This window comes from Staurois parvus, unplaced genomic scaffold, assembly GCF_062004578.1.
Source record: "Staurois parvus isolate SC_StPar_1 unplaced genomic scaffold, SC_StPar_1.0 ptg000657l, whole genome shotgun sequence".
NCBI classification, from domain to species: domain Eukaryota; kingdom Metazoa; phylum Chordata; class Amphibia; order Anura; family Ranidae; genus Staurois; species Staurois parvus.
This window is the reverse complement of record NW_028318453.1, coordinates 2,581,871-2,603,325: the sequence shown is the minus strand read 5'-3', so window position 1 is coordinate 2,603,325 and position 21,455 is coordinate 2,581,871. Positions and strand designations below refer to the sequence as shown.

Genomic DNA, 21,455 nt, shown 5'->3' with positions numbered 1-21,455 from the left:
TTAAAAAAAAAAAATTGTTTTTCAAATACCACAGAAAAAAAGCTCAATTTGTGGAGGGAAAAAAAGGACCTGGTCAGGAAGTGTGTGTGTGTGTGGGGGGGGGGGGGGGGTAAATCCTCAGGAGGGCAAGTGGTTATCCCTGAATAGGTCATACACTTTCTGTGGATAACATCCAAGTTTTCAAGGATCCAGTAGATAAGACACTGGAATCTCTACTTAAGGCCTCCTTCTCTATGGCAGGATCAGGTCAGCAACGCAGCCAGCCGTACTCTTAAGGATTCAATACAGCAAATGTAATGCATGACCTTCTTATCAGGTCACATGCACAGGGTTTTGTGGCTGAAGAATTGGTTGGCGGAACTGCCATGCAAGAACTTTTCGGCTGGTTTTCCCTTTCATGGGGAGTGACTGTTTGGGGAGAATTTGGATAAATATATTAAAAAGATTTTTAGGATGAAAGAGTTCTCTGTTGCCTCTTAAAAGGAAATCCAAGCGCACTTATTTTAAGGGATCAGGGGCTTCAGTGACTGGTCCTTCATCTGCTAGACAGTCGCTTCATCGTGCGCAGGCGCCATCCTCTAGGAATAGGAAACCCCCACTTTTTTGGGTGTGGGGAAGGCTTTTGAATTTTGCAACTGCCTGGAAGACTTTAATCCAGGACAGGTGGGTCATTTCTACAATTTCTCTAGGGTACAAATTAGAGTTTCGGGTCTTCCCACCTCCCCAGTTCCTACAGTCAAATGTACCTAAGAATCCAGAAAAAAGAAGAGGGTTGTCTCGGGATGATCACGAAAGTTCCACTGGACAAGAAGTTTCAAGGGTTTTATCAAACCTGTTCATAGTCCCAAAGCCAAATGGGAATGTAAGGCCCATTTTGGACCTCAAGGCTCTAAATTGGTTTCTATATGTTCGATCTTTTCATATGGAATCTGTCCAGTCAGTAACGGCCTTGTTGCAGGAAGGAGATTTTTTTAGCGTCCATAGGTATCAAGGATGCATTCCTGCATGTGCCAATATTCATTTCTCACCAAAACTGTCAGTGCTTTGCAGTAAGAGTTTGGCACTTCCAATTCATAGATCTGCCTTTGGCTTAGCTATGGATTCTCGAGTGTTTACTAAGGTTCAGGCTCCGGTATTGGGGCTGCTCAGAACTCGAGGGGTATCAGTCATAGGTTATCTAGATAATCTGTTGCTCAGAGGTCGGGCAGTGCCAAATATGGAGCAGGTTGGGGCCCTTAAGGTTCAGGTCCTGGTACAACTGGGCTGGGTGCTCAACTTCGAAAAGTCGGCCCTGTAGCCAGTACAAAGCCTGGAATATGCCAGCCTCTCAGGATTGGGGGTGGTCCTGGAGGAGGCCACTGTTCAGGGAACATGGCTTCCAAGAGAAAGGGTTGTACCCATCAATGTCCTGGCACTTCGGTTCAACAACAAGGTCGACCTATTTGTGTTCAGAGTGAGGGATCCATGTGCAGCAGCGGTGGATGCTTTAGTAATTCTTTGGAGGCATTTTTCGCTAATCTATGCTTTTCCCCGGTTCAGCTGTTGCCACGTCTCCTGCGCAGGATTCGGGGGGAGTCTGTTGTGATGATTCTGATTGCCCCTGCCTGGTCCAGGAGGGCTTGGTACGCAGACATAGACTGGCAGTGGACGGGCCTTGGTCCCTGCCGTCCAGGCCAGACCTGCTGTCTCAAGATCCTATATTGCACCCAGCTTTACGATTGCTAAATGTGACGGCATGACCATTGAAACCCAGATTCTAAAGGATAGGGGGTATCTGATTCTGTCATTCCCATTTTGTTTAGCGCTAGAAAGATAGTTTCTAGAAACAATTACTGGACTTGAAAAGCTTACATTGCCTGGTGTGAGGTCTGGAAATGGCATCCACGTAAATATGTGATTGGTAGGATCCAGTTTGTTCAATCGGATCTGGAGAAGAAGTTGGCCTTTGGTACTATTAAAGGCCAGGTTTCAGCGTTGGCTATTTTTGTCCCCAGAGGCCTATTGCATCTTACTCTCTAGTTTGTACTTTTTTGCAAGGAGTAATGCGTTTATCTCCGCCTGTTAGGCTACCTTTATGTCCGTGTTACTTGAACTTGGTCTTGGAAGTTTTGCAGAGACCACTGTTTGATCCCATTAGAGAGATTTCGTTAGTCCTGTTGACCTGGAAAGGTGTTGTTCCTAGTGGCAATCACTTCTGCAAGAAGAGTGTCGGAGCTAGCAGCTCTTTCTTGTAAAGAACCTTTTCTGATTTTACATCAGGATAGGGTGGTATTGCGACCTCACTTTTTTTTACCAAAGGTAGTGTCTAATTTTCATTAATTTTTTCTAGGCCATAGTCGACAAGGGAGAGATCCTAGCATACCTTGGATGTGGTATGCTCTATAAGGGTCTTCCTAAAGATGGCAGTGCAGGTCGGGAAGTCGGATGCTCTTTTTGTGCTGCCTGATGGCCCCAGGAAGGGGCAGGCTATTTTGCATTGCATCCTCTAGTTGATCATTCAAGCCTATGATTTGAAAGGGAAGGTCCCACCCTTTCGGGTAAGAGCACACTCTACCAGGAGTATGGGGACATCTTGGGCAATCCACCATCAGGCGTCAGTTGCTCAGATTTGCAAGGCCGCTACATGGGCTTCGGTTCACAAGGTTCAACCAAGTGGATGTTAAGAGTCACAGAGGAATCTGCCTTTGGTCACAGCGCCTTGTGGGATTGTTGGCGGTGGCTACAGTGGTGTCACCCTTCTCTCAAAATTTTCTTTATTGCTTTTGTGCCCACAGTCATGAGACAGCTTGCTCTGTGTCCCTTGATGTACAATAAAGAAAATTGGATTTTTTTTCTACATACTTGCCTGTAAACTCCATTTCTTGGAGTACATAACGGGACACAGAGGTCCCTCCCCTCTTTCTGGAATTTCATTGCTTGTTATAAAACTGAGTTACTTTCTTTGTAGGAGGGGTTGTATAGGGGAGGACTCCTCTGATTGGTCGGCCAGTGCCCATTCACCTGTAGGTGGCATATAACCCACATAGTCATGAATAGCCTGCTTTGTCCTGTGATGTACTCCAAGAAATGGATTTTACAGGCAAGTGTGTAGAAAAAAAAATCCAATTTTAAAATCACAATTTTTTCCCTGCACAATCTCCTGCAAAGTTCTAACAAAAGCAATCTAGCATTATCGGCTTCAGCTGCACCTGTGCTTTGCCCATGCAAATGAAACAGGTTGCACACACTCTCTTCCTGCCTTTCTGTTCAACTGCCTGGAAGTGGGGAAAAATACCCAGCACTTCTGAATATGATGTGCACATGACTTCATGTCTCCCTTGAAATGAGAAATGTGGGGGCAACAACTGAGTTGATGAAATGTTTTCTGTCTCTGTGGTTCGTGTATTTGGTTAAATTTAGGTAGGCCAATGACGAAAATTATTCTGTTTCTAGGCGGTAAATTGCTAACAAAACTAAAACTTAGAATTTCGAGGCCTGATAGTCTGCTCAATAAGCCTGAAAAAAACTTCCTGTGCTTTTTTGAGCAACAGGCATATAAGCACTCGGGTGTGAACAGGCATCATAGTAATCAATTGATTTTCTAGGGGGTTTGGGCGTTTTTGTAGTTTTAAGTTCAAATTCCCTGCTGTGAATGCAGCCTAAATGCAAAGGATATTGGGGAAATAACCTCTAAATTTACAAAAGCAGTAGCATATCACCAATATTTTTGGGGGGTAATGGAATCCTTTCCTGATAATATTTTTCAAATTAAAATGAAGTTATGAGTTCTAAAAGCTGATCTCTTCTCTTTGCTTTTCAACTAAAGGGCAAAATATCACAAGCTGAAGTATGGAACAGAATTAAATCAGGGAGATATGAAGCCTCCAAATTATGATTCTGGTAAGTTACCTTATTGTCTGTAATGTTCAGTGAGTAAAGGCTGGCAGGTGGTTCAAGCAGCTGTGTTTTGTAGGACACTTAAAAGAAAATTAACTACTTGTAAAGGTTTTAATTTTACAAGTGTGTACTTGTGTTTCTTCAGCTAATTAAGAATTCTAGAAATGTTTGAGGGATTACACAGACTGTATTTGTTATTTTGCTTTATCAGTAGTTTAAAATATGGTGAAAGAAATAAATCAAGCAGGTCGCTGACCGTTTTCAGGCACCTGTCTAGTACAGATTGGGCTACTTCACATTTTAGCATTGATTAGAATATGAACATGGATTACAAACAAATCTTGCCCTGTTTTGTGAAGTACCACATCATTGCCAAGCAGGACAACATAAAGAATGGAGTACTATATAGAATTTTTAGCATACCCCAAGTGACAATCTTCAAGTAGATTTTTGCTTAAATGGTATTTTGATAGATATGAATAAGGCTGAAATTTAGGTATGGATATTTTTGCATAGATATATTGGTCTGGCTTGAACCAATGTAAGTATGCATGTGCCATACCTGACCAGTCCTTGTAGAGGCTATAAGTCAGTTTAACAGACATCGATACTACAGTCATCGTTGCTAGCCTCAGATCCCATGCAGAGCGACTGGTCATAGGAGGCTGTCAATCAGAGAGCACTTTTTTTTCAGTGAATGCAATGCATTCTTTTATTGGATGAGGTGGGGCAATACCTTCACTGTCTTCACCTCATCCTGTCAGAGAACTCTTTGCATTAATTGAGAAAATGCAAAGTGTTCTCTGAATGGTATCTGTGCCGAGCAAGCAACCTCTCTTCACAATGCAGCAGGGCAGTGAATCCAGTGATTTTTAGGTTCCACAGAGATCAACCATTTCTGGCACATGCATACTTACATTGGTCCAGGGTCCATCTTCCATGGAACATCCAAAAATTTACACCTCCATTCCAACCCATCAACTGTATAATAATGATTTCAACAGTTAGTATAGCATTCAACATCCTTTGTTAAAGTGGTTCTAAAGCAGGGGTGTCAAAACAATTTTATCCCGGACGCATCAGCATTATGGTTGCCTTCAAAGGGCCAGCTGCATCTGTAAGACTAAATGCATCAACTCTTTTTATATTAAATAATTGTCTCTGCATTCGTTTATTACCAGTTTAGTAATAACTTAAAACTTAAGCTGTGAAGGGCGGGTGCAGACCAGCATAGTGCCCTTTTGCAAAATGATGAGGTGATGTGTCGTCATCCATCATCTTGCCTAGAGAGTTTTAGTTTTCACTTAAATCAGGACAGTGTGTTGCCTTTATTTTCTAGTCCACAGTCGGCAGGGGAAAGATCACTGTATACTCTGAATGTACTTCGGATTATCAGGATTCCTTGTTTGTGCTGCCAGAAGGGCCCAGAAAGGGAAAGCGGCTTCCAGGTCAACTATTTCTCGTTGGATCCAGCAGTTAATCATTCAAGCCTATGGTTTGAAGGATAAGGTCCCACCCTTTTTGGATGAGAGCACACTCTACCAGGAGTGTGGGGGCATCTTGGGCGATCCATCAGGCACCCATTGGTCAGGTGTGGAAGGCCGCTACATGGGCTTCGGTTCACATAGTCACAAGATTCTACCAGGTGCATGTCAGAGCCCAGAGGACTCTGCCTTTGGCCACAGCATCTTGTGAATATCTGCGTAGGTCTTGTGGGATTGTTGGCAGTAGCATCGTTTCACCTTCCCCTCAAAATCTCTTTATTGCTTTGGGACATCCCACATAGTCATGAATAGCCTGCTCTGTGTCCCGTGATGTACGATAAAAAAAAATTTGATTTTTTTCTATATACTTACCTGTAAACTCCATTTCTTGAAGTACATCGCGGGACACAAAGGTCCCTCTCTCCTCTCTGCAATTTCATTGCTTGCTGCAAAATCTGAAGTACTTCCTGTGTAGGAGGGTTATATACGGGGAGGTCCTATCTTGGATTGGTCGCCAGTGTCCATTCACCTGTGGGTGGCATATAACCCACATAGTCATGAATAGCCTGCTCTGTGCCACGTGATGTACTCCAAGAAATGGATTATACAGGTAAGTATGTAGAAAGAAAACATTTTTTAACCCTTCCCTACTCTGTCCCAAAAAAAAAGATGATTTACATGGTTGTGATAGGAACGTGTGTCTCCATTCGAAGATTTCCCCTCTATAGTCTGTCCTGGTGACAATTCAGGTTTTTGCATTTATACTCTGGGGAAATTCAACCTCTCCATCTGTCTGTTCACCATTATCCCAGACAGACAGCAATAAAAAAAACCTGACAGTTTCTGTCCCCACTCCATTTTTATCTAAATCTAAAAAAAAAAGTGCCTTTAGTTATAGTTTAAGGGCTTATCCACATGAACACCCATCCTCATATAGTGCGAAGAGCCCTTTTGTTTACTCTTTCTACTAGAGCTGACAGGCAGGCCATGTAAAGTAAATGGATACAGCTTGGCTGTAGGGACTCACCTGGACAGCAGAGTTTGACAGGTGCGCAGAGAGCGGAGCACTCACCTGGATACAGAGCCAATATGGGTGTGTCCATACAGTTGGTGGGTATCCATTGGCTATATATGGGCTGCCTGCACACAACTAGGCTCTAGTAGAAAATGTAAACAAACTGCTCTTAACACTGCACAGAACTGAAGAACCGTGTGAGTGATATACTTTAGTATATCCAAAGCCAAGCCATTTTTTTCTTTCTGATAGAGCAGGTTAAAACTGTAATCCTGGCACAAAAAAAAAAATATTGAAATGTGTTCCTCAATAGCCACAAAAGGTATGGTTTCACTTTGTGTTAACCAATTTCTTTTGCAAGATATGACCTTGTAAAAGTAGTAGTGACCTCATCACTGTGTATTACTTAGTCTGTGAAGAGAGCAGAGTTGTGGGAGGGACCCAGAAGGCTCCACCCAGTACAGGCTTCCTGCAGAAAACTACAGGAGGGGGTTGGATACAAGATCAGTCAACCTGCACAAGGAGAGAGTAGAGCAGGGATTGGCCTTTATTACAGGAAGCTCCCAGAACAGAGGTAAAGTTTCACAGTGGATTATTGCACAAATCTGGAAGGAATACACAGAACACACCAAGATTCCAGTAAGAATACCCATGACTCTTGTTTTTAGAAAGTATTTGCTTAACCCAGAGATCCGCTTTAATCTTTCAGGGGGCCCACACCTCGAGGGTTTTTTTTTTTTTTTTTTAATTTTGGTGTGGGAGTTCCCCACAAAATCCATACCGGACTCCAAGGGCTTGATATGGATGGGAGGGGGGACCCCATGCTGATTGATTTTTTTTTTTTAATTTCCAGCAATTCTTTTACATTCAGCTGTCAGTGGGGAACCCCGCTGACAGCTGAAACATTACACATGGTTGTCACTACTAAAATGCCACATGACTTGATAAAATAACTTGTGCAGTATTTTAGTAGTGTTTACTTTTTTCTGACCTCAATAACAGATTCATTGGTTTTCAATGCAATTTTTTGCTATACGAAAAGTCCCGCAGAACGAATTAAATTTGTAAACTGAGGTATGCCTGTATGTTTGGGCCAGCTTGGCCCAAATAAACAATATAAAGTGTACCAAAAGATGGAGTTCCGCTTTAAATTTTACTCTTACAACTTTTGTAAGAATACGGAGCAACACATAGATCAAGTTTTGAGTTGTTCAGTGATTTTGTATATGCGGTGCACGTGTGTAGCAGTGATATCACCTGCACAGAGGCTGAGAGAGAACTTTTTGTATTGTGTATATTCATGCACTGTTTTCTTTACTGATTTAAATACACATTTGCTGTGTCTGTGCTCACTAAGCTCCTTTTTGGATAAGCGTTTCAGCTGGTGAGAAAAGGTTTCCTTGTTGCAGCAGGAATAGATTGAGCTTCATCAGCAACTAAATCATATCATACCTCCACTTTATAATAGACATTATGGTTTGCTAAAAATAAGAATGCAGGCTGGTTTGAGTGAAGGAAAATACAATTTGCATTTGTTTAAATTTATATTCTGAAACCCTGCTTTAGAAAATAGAGGTAAAAACTATTTATAGTGAGACTTTAAAACTAACGGTAGAATTTGATTAGATTTGAGCAAACATTCTTAGGACAAACGTTTTCAATGTTCATTGTCAACCGTAGTAGAAAATTTGAAGGAGCAGGATGGGAAAACCTGGAAAAATGGACCCATTTCTAAGTGTATGTGATTTTCATTCAGGAAAGTCCATTTATTCCAAAATAAATGCTAAAGAAAAAAATATTTTGAAATCCTTTTGAAGGACGTTCCATCTTTTCATCAGATGTACTAAGAACTTTTGTACGGATTTGGGTACAAATGTTCTAAGAAATTTACACACAAACGTTTGTTTAAAATTTACCAGTGTATGGCAAGCCTAAGGCCTGAGCTCCTATAGCTACATAAACAGTCTTCAGTCACACTTGTGCTACTCCAAAGTGGCACAATTTACAGTACGACTTCGATCCGACTTTACACTCTGGCCCTAAGTTGCATCAAAGCAGTGCAGGCACCTTTTTAAAGTCACCCAGTAATCTTGGAGACCACCAACTGCCATTTTGTTACCCAGTCAGCTTCACAACAGGTGGAATTGGACAGTGGTTGTAGAGAGTGTCAACAACTGAACTGATCATGTGGATATGTGGACTATAGTGTTGGGGGGGCAGCGATTTGTTAGGGCTCATTCATACCAGCAGGTGCACATAACCTTTCCGCGCTAATGTGCATGGTGAATGTGTTCCCATGTACTTGTTGACTAGGTTACGTGTGTTTGTGAATACACCCCAATCCTTGTAAGAGTATTTACATATATCCAGCTAGATCCAAGAGTTCCTACACAAGAGGTACTTCCATCTGCAATATACATTTATTGAGAGGTACATAATATACACAAATTACACGCTTAGCAGTATTTACAACACAATGTACAGTTTAAGTCTCTTGACTTATATGATATTTACAATTTACCCACAAAACCATGTTTCAAATACAATGTACAATACAAGTATGATGTTAGTTTACCTCTCAACCTCAGGTTTAGTCATACCGCCTGCTGTGTGTGTCTCATCAAAAAGAGCTGGGTGACCAGGCCTTATATCCCCCCTCCTTTCTGTACTGTGGCTAATATAATGCTCACTAATTGGACACTGTACCTAGCCAATGTATATTGGGCACAGCCTGATTGGAAGTTCAAAGAAGGCTGCTGTTTACCACTCATGTGAGATATGCTAAGGGGACAACAAAAGGTCAGAACTTGTATAGTGGAAAACTCTATATATTTACATCAGTATGGAAGCTAGAAAGTTTGATGCTGCAAAACAATTAATGGTTTAAATACTGTATATTTTCATCTAACTAAAATATACTTGTAATTATAATATTTACATCCATTAATGGAGATTTCACATAAACTCATACACAATTACATACTCAAACTCAAACATAATTACATACAGGTGTGAAGGGAACATAAAAAAAAAAGTAAGCACCACAATGCGTTTTAATACCGCATTGCTAGATAGCAATGCGGTATTAAAACGCATTGTGGTGCTTACTTTTTTTTTTATGTTCCCTTCACACCTGTATGTAATTATGTGCAGCAGTGCATATAACAAGAATGCACTGTGCAAAAATGCAGCATTTTCTACTTTTTATTGTTTTTTTTGTTTTCCCAGCACACATGAAGCCATAGGACAAAAAGCAGACTACCTTGTTCTTGCTTTAGGACTGCATTGAGCCCTTCAACACAAGCCCAAAGCCCATTGACACAGATTTTTATGGTCCCATCATAGGAGCACTTTTGGGCAAGAGGATCAAAGATCCACAGATCTGTCCTCACAGTACTATGTGCTCCTTTTCCCTGTGATTCCCCCCTGTCATCTCTCCCCCTATCCTCAGTTTATATTTAAATGTTGGTCACCCTCATCTGTGAGTTTATGAAATTATGTACACAGCCAGCAGCCATGATTTTCTGCTCTTTGCATCCTACATGAAAGGTAGAACTTTGTGTCTGTGGGTTATCCAGTTCATCTTTCAGAAATGAGGAATTTATTTTATCACCTAGTAGCCTGAGTTTATTAGGGCCTACTTGCTTTTTATTTTAAAAAGTTCTCATATAGATTCTTATTAATCTATGCTCTTATGTTCTTGACTGATCAGATAGGAAACAAAATCTAGTTGTTGACAAGCCTTAATACTTTGCAATCAGACATTCATATTTCATGTTCTTTTCCCGTTAGATGAAACAAATGAGGCAGATATTCAACCACCACCACAGAACAGCCAGTTTATATGGAAACAGAGTCGACAGTTACTAAGGCAGTAAGTAGTTTCCATACCCTACTGATCTGACTGATCTGAAAAAGTTAATTTGTGATTTGTATTTTTTGTTCATGGAATCTTTGCCACCATCATTTTTGGAGAAGTCCAAGTGTATTCCTGTCATTGTTTTTTCCTTCCCCTTTGCCCAGCGTCCAGTGAATAGAGAATTGTACCAGTCACTACTTTCCTTTGTCTAGTGACTGTAGAGGCTGGTACAGACAACCGTTGTAACTGGTAGCAGATGGTTTATTAGCCTAAGTGCCCAGTACAGTGCTGCACTATGTCTCATCGTTATGTACATTTAAAGTGCTGATGAATGGTTTGGCACATGATTGTGATCTTTCACAATAGAAATCAATATAGATGATTGTAAAAAGCTTGCTTCTCTGTAGGTATTTGCAAGAGGTCGGCTACACAGACACCATTTTGGAGGTGAAGTCAAAGCGGGTTCGTGCTTTGTTAGGACTTTCTGCTGATTCTTCAGACAGACTTACAGATACAAATCAAGACTCAATGGTAAATGGCACAGAGACCGAGCTTCCCAATCCTCTCATCATTGGGTAAGTTTATACTTATTTTCATTATACCATGTTTTATTTTTCTAGAACTAGATACACCAGCAAGTTAGCGAGAGAAATATGTGGCAAACATTAACAGAAAATAGAAATCCTAAGTAATTTTTGTGCTAATTTTTTGTTTTACTATATGCAGTGATATAAATTCAGTTAATTTTTTTTTCACATGATTCTCCGTTGTCCTGAGATTATTCTAGGGGAAAAAAAATTATTTATTACAGGTATTTATATAGCGTCATCTATTTACGCAGCACTTTACATATATTGTAGATTCACATCAGTCCATGCCCACAAGGAGCTTACAATCTAAGGGTCCCTGACTCGCATTTAAAATTTATGTTCATTTATTTGGAAATACATCTGTCAGTGCTGTACAATATTCATAAGGGTGCAAGCTAGACTAAAATACTAAGCCTTTTTCCAGCTGACTTATTTTGTAGTAAAGGTGGCAGAGTGTTTACCAGAAAGGACTGGACAAAATCCATATTTATTAAGCAGTGAATGCAACATTCACAGGTACTTTTTGTCATTTAAAATCCATGCACAAGGAAGAATCACCTGCAGTGAATATTTACTGAATGTCATGAGTATTGCTTTACAAATGTGCCACTTGTATGACTATGAAATGCAAGTATTCAAATGTATCTATACCCGAATTTTAGTTTTTGATATGAGGAAAGTTTATAACTACCAAGTATCTCCCATTGCTCTAGGCTTACACATATCCGGTTCAAATTAGCTAAATTTTTGGTGTGATTCAGCATTGGGAATCAGCAGGGTTTTTGTTTGAATACCGATACGTTTTTTTTTTTTTTTCTGCGATTATGACACAGCTGCTTTTCCATGCGCTTTCCATAAAGTTGCTATATAATGGCAAAAACACATCACACTTATCCAAGCTTGCTTATGACCTTTTCTTCAAAACTCAGGTTGTGATTTGTCTAGTTCAAAGCACATTAAAACCCGCACATGTGTGAACCAGTGCTGAGAAAGCTTTCCCTCACTTTCTGTTTTAGGGACAGTGATTTACCAGACACAAAATGTGGGAAAATCTACAAGAGGGAAACGGACAATAAAAAGTTCTAGCATTTCTCCATTTATCTTAAATACTTCTGTGTTGCTGTTGGAGAGATATACCTCACTTTTTGTTCTGGGAACAACCTTTTTCTAGACTAGAAGTGAAGGGGTCTCTCCTCCTCTGATCACTGTAAATATGACAGGAGTTCTGATCCTTTCCCACGCTGTAAAAAAAAACCCGAAAAAAACACAGCTTTGTCATTCTTTAATAGTTGCTTTATTATTGTTTAACTTTGGATTTTATTTAATCAAAAATAGTACTTCATATGGCTTTGGTGTATTGTAATTTACCAGGTATATAGTGTTTTGATTATTTGCGCATCAGCCTGCTAATATTTTGTATGTGTAACCTCTTTTTGACTGCAAAACCAATTTTATACTTTCAAATGCAAACATAAGTTATTGTGAACTAAACTGATGCATACCAATACTGTTAAATGTGGTCTGGGAACTAAGCTACAAAATGCTGGTCATGAAATGGTTGTTGAATGAACCTGTTAATTGTAGAGCACATCTTTATTGGCCTGTTTGACTGACAGACTTGTTTAGGATCCATGTTTCTGCTCCCATTTGCTCAGAAAGCTCTCTTCCTTGTACAAATTGCAGTAGATTATAGCTTTTGTGGATTAGGTTAATTGAATTTAAACGGTGCTAATATTTAAGATTGCAGCAAATTAATCTGTTTGGTACTGTTGTCCAGGTTGTCTCACATTACCAGCCATTTTTGCACAGTTGTGCATCTGTTTTCTAGCATATGGGCATATATAGCATATAGGAGTAACAAAAATACCATTGGGTGAGTGGCATCAAAGATAAATGAAATTGTTTCTGCACTTGCAGTGTGCAGTTTTTAGGCTTTCCTAACTAGGCACCTCTTATTCTACCTCAGTATGCTGCTAATATTGTCAATACATTTCTAGTCTGGGATCCTTGGATTTATTTTCCTTTTTAATCCTTTTAAGCGATTGCAGTTGCTGAACTGAAGGTGGGAATCGAGCCTAGCTAGGTAGGAGACTGAAGAAGACTTGACAAACCATAATTAAAGTTTCATTTGATTGGCATCTACTTTTCACAGTCACATAAAAATCACAAGACGTTTTAATGTGGTAGAATGCCGTCCTTCATAAATTTACATTTAAATCAACCCTTCCCTAAGCATAATGCCTTGTGTTCCCTACCTCCTGCATCTATTATTGTCAAGATTAGCTATTTTCACTTTACACTATACCACGCACACTTGTATTAAAAAACTCAATAATGATTTGATTTGTTTAGGAATACAGTTGTAACATTTTTGTCAATTTCTGTTTTTTTTTTTTTTTTTTTTTTTTTTTTTTTAATATGATTTCAGTATCTTTTTTTTTTTTTTTTTTTTAATGACTAGGATGAAAGGTATTTTAAACATTACGAATTAGACTTTTGCTGTTTTCATTTGAAAATAGGAAACCGGATATGACAGACTCTGCTTCTGTTCTTGAGACCTTTAAATTCCTGGAAAATGCTGCAGCTGAGTTTAGTGATGAAGAGGATGATGAAGACAATGACGGCAGAGACAAGACTGTGATTGATGCTGCAACGGTGAGCCACCTTCACTTCAAGCATTTTCATTTTAAATTCCAAACCGAGATTTTGTATTTTCTGTAGCTGCAAAGCATTGTAAACAAGTAACATGTTTAACAATGATCGTATTCTAACTACATTTTCTAGCGTGCATTGCTTACCCTCCTCCCCTTGCCTTCCCAGTTTCCCAAAAGTGGAAAATTCAATGAGTGAAAATGTAATTGTCACTAGAAGCTGTTGGTATTTTTAAGCTGGTTTTTGGAAGATATCGCTGTCAACTGAAAGGCACACTCCAGTTAAGATTAAATCACTACTTATGCCAGGAAGAAAAGAAGGTTTCTACTTTGCAGCATTCCAGTTATTAGACGGTGGTTGCTGCAGTTTTCTTTTATTGGGGCCTTTTCATTTGGTCCACTTGCAAGTAACACACTTCCTGTACTAAGATGACAATGCTTACTCACTGCCCTATATCTATAGAGAAGCAGCATTGTCACCCTAGGCTGCTTGCTCCTTATTTGGACTTCAGAACACCTTCCCCTCTCCTTATCTCCATTACATATGGGGGTAGTGTTTTGTAGCCCACAGAAATGGACAGGGCAATAACACGGCTTTGGAAATTCAGTGCGAGTAAGGTAGAGTTCAAAATTAAGGTGGCTATAGATAGATCAAAATTTGGCTGTTTCAGCAGGATCTGGACAAATTTCAGTTGACATGGTCACTGCAGTTCAGCAGAAGTCAATCTACCAGTAGACTTCTGGTGAGCCGCCCGCTTGATAGCTGCTGCAGCAAAAACTGTGTATTCAGACAGCAGGGGACTCTCCCAGCTTTCAGAATGCAATGGTGCAGTGGGTAAGATTCCTCCATTCAATATGTAGATGGGAAATGACCGATACTGAACCTTTTATGGCCAACTTAAAGTGGTTGTAAATCTCAAATATGAACAAAGCATATCCCCCTATAGTGTGCAGTTGTCTCATTTGAAAGCAATTTACGTGTTATTTCTATCTGCTGCTTCATTCCTCTATCAGCATGAATCCCTTCTGACAAGTTTTCCTGACACCAAGAAAAAAAAAAAGGGGACAAGGGAGGAACCTCCAGCAGAGTGACATCCTTAGCTCTGTTCCTGTGAACCAACCTCATTGACAACATGTTCACTTGCTGTTAACATATCCCAACAACTTTCAGATGCCACTGTTAAAACACAATGTTCGTTACTTTACCTGCCAGTGGTCATGATGTTATGGCTGATCAGTGTATACAGACAGACATGCTGTAGACTTGAAAAAAAAAAATGACCGAAAATCGACAGTTTAAATTTTAAGGTTCTCACAATTGCACATACAACATATGATTTTCAATACCCTTACATACGATGGGAGCCCAGAAAACCTCAATTTGTTGCCTGAGTATATGGATCACCAGACATTAAAAGTACAAGAGGGAGAACAAATGAAATATCAATGTTCTTTAACACAAACCTGTAAGGAGAATTAGCCTGGCAAAATTTTGTTTGAAATGAAGGCTTTATCTGGTGCTTGCAGGCAGTGGTAGCAAACTTTATTGGGGGGTTTTTATAGTCTGTAGAGCTCCAGTTTTCAAAAGGCAGCAAAGGTTTTGAGATAAAATCAGTTGCTGGGGCTGCACTGATTTTTATTTTCCTTCTGTCTGAGCTTTCATAATGATTTACATTAAATAAAGAAGCAGTAAAGTGCAATCATTATGATACACTGCTATGCATAAAGCACAGTATGTATATGTGGGAAAATGTGCTGCTCTTTTTAGATATATAATTACAAACTATAAATAGAAGCATGTTTCATATACAAGTTGTCATATCATTTTATACATATTTATATTCTGTTTAATATAGTGGTTGTGTTGCATTTTTTTTTTTTTTTTTAGATTGTAAGGAGAAGAGTTATGCCTGATCCCAATGAAGACAGAGACACAGAAGAGGCTTTGAAGGAGTTTGACTTTTTAGGGTCAGATGATACTGATGGAGGAGAATCAAGAAGTGCGGGTGATGGCACTGAGTGGGGTAAGTCTGTTACTTTTTCTCTGTGTCAACTATTCTATGTAAATGCGAGATTTACTGTCTCATATGTTCCTGTATAATGAATTTAGAGGTTAAGTGTCTATATCCTTTTAAACTGTTATCACTTAAATAAAGTAGCAAGCTAGTCTTAATGTCGATTTGAAAGTGGTTCCCAATAACACTCACACATCAGAGAGAGATGTAACATGTAAGAAAATACTAAAACCTCTTTCCAAACATGCATGTGATTGCCCAAGCCTACATCTTGATGGCTAGGAATGTTTGCTAATCTGGTTGTAATTAGGTGTTGACCATATCAAATCCTGGGCTACTACAATATGCCAGACTGCTACTGAATTTGTAATATGATCACTATACTTGCAAAAGGCTGTGTAGACATAATCTGTGGTGTCTTCAGCAGTACTCAGGAAAATAGAAAACATCAGGTTATGGGCACTTTTCATTTTTTTTTTTAAATGTATATCCTTACACCAGTGACTCATGTTCAAAGGCAAGTCCATTTCTTCTGTATTAGGAGCATCTTCCTAAATTTTGTATTTTCCTTTTAGGTCATACTCAAACTCCCAAATAAATTTTTAGATAAATTTTACTGAATTGTATCTAACATAAATTTATTTACATCATGATGACCACTAATATTCTGTAGCGTATAAGCTGGGTGAGTGAAGTTTCTAAGGCTTTGGTAAAGAAATGGGGTATAACTAATAAAAAAACGAAATACATACGTATTTCTCACCATGCACGGCTTCTTCGACAATTAGCCGAAGGCTGACTCTGTGTGAGGCAAAGGCACTGACTGCCAAATTTGGTAGAAAGGCCTGCTCTGTGAGGAAGAGGACCATTTGGTTGTTTCTGCTTCATACAGAACTCACAGTTGCTTATTGCCAAAAGCTGGGATGGTTAGGCCCGAAGAAACCTTCTCCAGCAACCAGATAAGTATTTTATTGCACTATTAATTTCAAAATAAGATCAGCAAGTGAAAGAATCAGACATATAGTCAGTTTAGACTCTAGGCCCACTTTAACTTTCATTAAAGTGGCACTAAACGATTTATACTTCTCTCTAACAGTTTGAAGTCTGCGAGGGGTCCCTGACAATTGTCTTTGGCCAGCGCAGGATGACATAACCTCTTGCTCAAGAGTCAATCATCCTGGCACACCATGAATGTGCAGGTCATGTAAACTAAGCGACACGTGTGCATCTCAGTTTACATGCCACAGAAGTCTGCAAACAGGTAGGTGGGTGTATTTTTTTGTAGCATAGGAGACATTGCATGACTCCACTACAAAAAAAAGAGCCTACCTGCTCAAAGGTTTTTTTTTTTTATTTTTTTTTTTTATATGCCTTCAACTTTCGTATAAATGTTTTAAGAATAAAGTTTGCCTATAGGTAAAACCTTATTTTTTGCAGAGTTTATAAAAATGATCATCTTTATTTTATATAGTGCCTTTCAGATAGCTTCTCAAAAAGAAACTGAGAATAAATCTTTCTAACAGAGCCTCAGGTAGCAGTAAAACCTGACAGGCGGTCTAATCCTGTCCCACTCTATCCACACCTGAAAACAAAAAATAGAAAAAAACACGTGGCTATAAATACACTTTAAAGGGAATGTTCTGCTGCCACAAACTAGAAGCAGGCAGGTTCTTTATTGCACAAGAGGCATGCAGTGTCTCTTGTGCAAGAAGATACACCTACCTACCTACCTGCCTGCTTGCAGCATTCGCCACATCTCAGGTTACATCACTAGCATGGTCTCTGGGTGCTAGGATGACTGATTCCTGTGTATAAGCAGGAGTGAGTCATCCCATGCCAACCAATGAAAGACCAACACCTAGAAAACGATGCTGGCAAGGGATGGGGACTGTTGATGAATAGGATATAGCTAGATTATCCAGTTGTACAATAAAATGTGCAAACCAATAACATAAATGTAAAGTACTGTTTGTTCTAAACATGTTGAAAAGGAGCCACACTTTCAACAAGATTTTTTTAATCTAGAAAGTGTACATTTCATACTGTCCCTCCTTAGAGAGGTGGAGTGCAGCAGTTATTCCAAGTAAAATAATGGGCATTATTCCCTTTTTTGTTTGTTTTTAGTGGAAGTTTAGTTTAAACTGTATTTTTATGCTGGCAAATATGTAATTTTCCAAGACGTCCTTTGGAGCTTGCAATAGTTTAACTCTAGAGTACGATATTGTTGTAATGTGAAAATACTTGAGTTTGCTGCATTGTTAGTGACCTAATGTATTCTTGGGTGGAGTTTGTTTAATGTGACCTACTTGTACTTAAAGGAATGTAATTCCTTATATAAAACTGGGATTTTTTTTTTCTAAAGGTCTGCAGTTTTATGTGTTTACTTTTGATCTCCTTACCATAACAGCATTTATTATGCTAAACAATCAAAGCAAATAAAAATAGGCAATTTGCACTAAGATGCATCTTCCCAGTTAGTGCTGTCATTGGAACAGCATCCATGTTGACCTGTGTATAAGCTGCATTTTTCTCTAGTAGGATGCATTGTCCACTGCACTGGTCACTGCATATTGCACATCCTGTATTTACAATGAAGACTATGTTACGCTCTAAACACATGCAAGCATGCATTCAATTAACAGGCACATCTTCCTGCACAGAACTGCAGATACTGCTGTGTTCAAGGAACCGGAGCGTAAAATCTATTACATAAAGTCAGATTTCTTAAAGCCATAAATATTGATTTCATTCACCTGTAAGTGGCTATTCAGTGACCTTGATATTTTTTATATTTGAAAAGTTTGTTTATTGAAATGTTACATGGCAATATGCATAGCTTTGGAGCATATTTAACAAACGAAAATATCACTTTGTTATATGTATAGGTCCTATTTCCAGTCAAATGGTAATTTTTGGACTGGTATTTTCATATGTTATTCATGACCTAGAGCACAAATGTGTTTAATACACTGAGTACCTTTCTGCTTGCCGTTGACAAAATGGTCACATAAGCAGTATAACTTTAATGCTTTAGTCCTTCAGTGTCTGCGTGGTATCTGCAGCTGCTTTTTCTTTCGTGAAGGTTGTCAGGACAGGTTCTCCTTCAGGCATATGATCAGGTGAAGTCCATTGTATTGAAGAGGATTGTGTTTGATTTCTTTCACTGTTTAGAAAAGGAAGACCAGTGTCCCATACCGGAATCCTGGAATGTCGATCAGGGAGTAATAACCAAACTCAAGGAACAGTACAAAAAGGAGCGCAAGGGGAAAAAAGGGGTGAAGAGTAAGTGGAAAACATTGCACTTCCAAATCATCAATCCCACCTCTTTCATATCCTACCTTCCCTCCAAAGCTATTTTTCGTTATTTTCTTTCAATGTTTTCCTCAACCACTTACTCTTTTACTTTGCTGCTCCTCCTCTTTTTACCTGCTGTTCACCTTTTAACGGGCATTTGAGCTCTGTCACTTGTTAGACAAGCACATTGCTAACTCCAGCCAAGTTGATAACGATTCACACAATCTCTTGTGCTCATTCAGAATATAATATTGGTTACTGGTGTGCTGTTACCTAGTTTTTCTTTGTGATTTTATAGTGCCAAAATGTAACTTTTGATAAGTCACAATATAAACGGTTAGATTTGCATATGTGTGCTGCCATGCCTTGTTTGTTTTTTGTTTTTTCCCCTACTCCTAAAATCTGATAACTTTCACCCATGTGAATGTAACGTGTATAAATTTCATTTTAAAATTACACTTACAGTCTTCTGTACTGTTGAAGTTTTATTGCCCCTTTATCTGAAGACAGACTTGAGCAATTGAACCACTATTTTAGTGAAACAATCTTGAGTCTAATTGGCAGCTTACACTTTAACACAGTTGTGCCTGTTTTGTTTCCAGTGTGAATTGTTTTAATTGTGATTTTAGAATGTTTTCCACATACAAAAAACATGTTTGTGTCCACCAAGTCAGTAATACATTTTAACAATTAAAATTGCTGCTCCGTTATATCAAGCTTTGAATCTTTCTATAAAGTATTATGCTGTTTCCCTACTGGGAGCATGAGAAATGTTTTTATAGAGTTAAAAATTACTTTTTAGATTTACAGAATATGGCTTACCTTGAATACAGTTATCTCAAACACATTTCCCTGTTAGTGTTTAGCATATGCAAAATATAATGCTCCTTTTGCCTAGAGGTGACTAACAGAGTAATAATTACCTTAAATGCTTAGTTCACAATTTGTACCAGAATGTCAGTTTTGAAATTAAGCTTTTGTTATTGGCTTTTTTTCCCCAACCCATTCCTATTTTATTACATTTCATCTAATACCCTTGACTGCAGTGAATCTGTTCGCTGTTTTCTGTCAATTTCAAAAGATGGGCTGGGCTTCCCGTAACATGTATTTAATGTATAGAGTAAGCACACCACATAGCCAAACTGCTTTAACCATATGGTTTGTATTTGGCATATACAGTACATACAATCTCCCAGCAGGTAAAAATAACCAATAACCAAGTATGTAATCTAACATCAAGCTTAATTCAACAAAGATGTACATTCCATTGTTGAATCACAGCAAAGGACATGCACATACAGTCATGGTGAAAAATATTGGCACCCCTGCATTTCTGTCAGATAATGCACCACGTCACCCAGAAAATTGTTTCAATTACAAATGTGTAGGCATTGTCATGTTTTTCTTTTATTTGTGGTGGTATGACACAAAAATGTGGAGAAACAAAAGGCCATATCTGACACATTCCATGCAAAACCCCAAACATGGACTGGAAAATTTTTTTGGCACCTTCTCAAAATTGTAAGAAATAATTGCATTCCAAGTTTGTGATACTCCTCTAATTTGTAATTAAACTCACCTGTATCCATTAATTGACAATATAGGAATCACACCAGCAATCAGTTAAAATGGTGAAAAATTGACTCAACCTTTCTGTTGTATGTCTCTGTGTGCCACATGGAGCATGGAGAAGAGAAAGAGCAGCAAATAATTGTCTGAGGATGTGAGAACAAAAATTGTGGAAAAGCATAGACAATCTCAAGGTTACAAGTCCATCTCCAGAGATCCTAATGTTCCTGTGTTCACTGTGCGTAACATTGTCAAGAAGTTTACAGCCCATGGCACTGTCAGGGGCATATTTACTGTGAGGCAAACAAGGCGTTTACATTGTGCTGCATTTTTCAGGGGGGAGTGCCAACCCCCCGTAAGAAGTGACAGAAGATTGGGACCAGGTGGGGACGGAGCCAGCTGTGAGTGTATGACCGCCTGATACTGGAGCTCCAGCAGGGATTAGCATCTCAAAGCGGCACCTCTGCTTTCATTTACTTGAGCACTGTTGGAACTTCCTCAGCAGCTTCCAGTGATGTCAAAAACTACAGCTACCCACCGGCAGCTGGGTCCAACACAGCCTAAACGGCTGGCAGATTTCTTCCGTAGAGCAAGCAAGATGGCGCACCGGGACAGAGAAGAGGCTCTATTCTGCACAGGACAGAGCATCCACTCCTCAAAGCCACACATTTATCACAGAGAGACTATAAGGTCTTCCAGAAAAGACCAGCTATTTCCCCTGCAGCATTGCCTCTTTCTAAAGGTCCGGTGAGTAAGAAGCATTTTGCTACTGCAAATGATTACTCCTGCTACTCCTGGCACCATCTGGAGGAGCTGATACTGAACAGGAAATAGCTTGGAGGACTGGTGCTTTCCCACTCCTGTTATGCTGCACCCCCCTTCCAATCATGCTTCCTGCAACCCATCACGCTTCCTGCATCCCCCCACTGGACACGCCGCTCCCCTCCTGTCCTAAATGGGTGGATCTTAAACAGGAAGGAGTTTTAGATTAGGGGGTGCTCGATTTTAGTCTTGCCTAGGTCAGCGCAAAATCAAAATACTCTACTGGGCACTGTAGCTATTCTCTCTGGACGTGGATGAAAGAGAAAAATTGATCAAAGAT

At 39.4% G+C, this 21,455-nt stretch overlaps 1 protein-coding gene across 3 annotated transcripts in view; it reads left to right on the top strand.

Annotated features, from left to right (window-relative positions):
- The window catches only part of STRN (striatin), a 151,282-nt gene that overhangs the window by 76,382 nt on the left and 53,445 nt on the right, over positions 1–21,455 (top strand). For 2 of the 3 annotated variants that reach the window (XM_089694260.1, XM_089694261.1), the window contains exons 3-8: positions 3,806–3,879; positions 10,168–10,249; positions 10,642–10,809; positions 13,344–13,479; positions 15,364–15,499; positions 18,662–18,772. In XM_089694260.1, coding sequence (XP_089550386.1) covers positions 3,806–3,879; positions 10,168–10,249; positions 10,642–10,809; positions 13,344–13,479; positions 15,364–15,499; positions 18,662–18,772 — 707 coding nt within the window. The remainder of the gene's footprint in view (positions 1–3,805; positions 3,880–10,167; positions 10,250–10,641; positions 10,810–13,343; positions 13,480–15,363; positions 15,500–18,661; positions 18,773–21,455) is intronic. The other variant, XM_089694262.1, reaches the window with a different exon arrangement.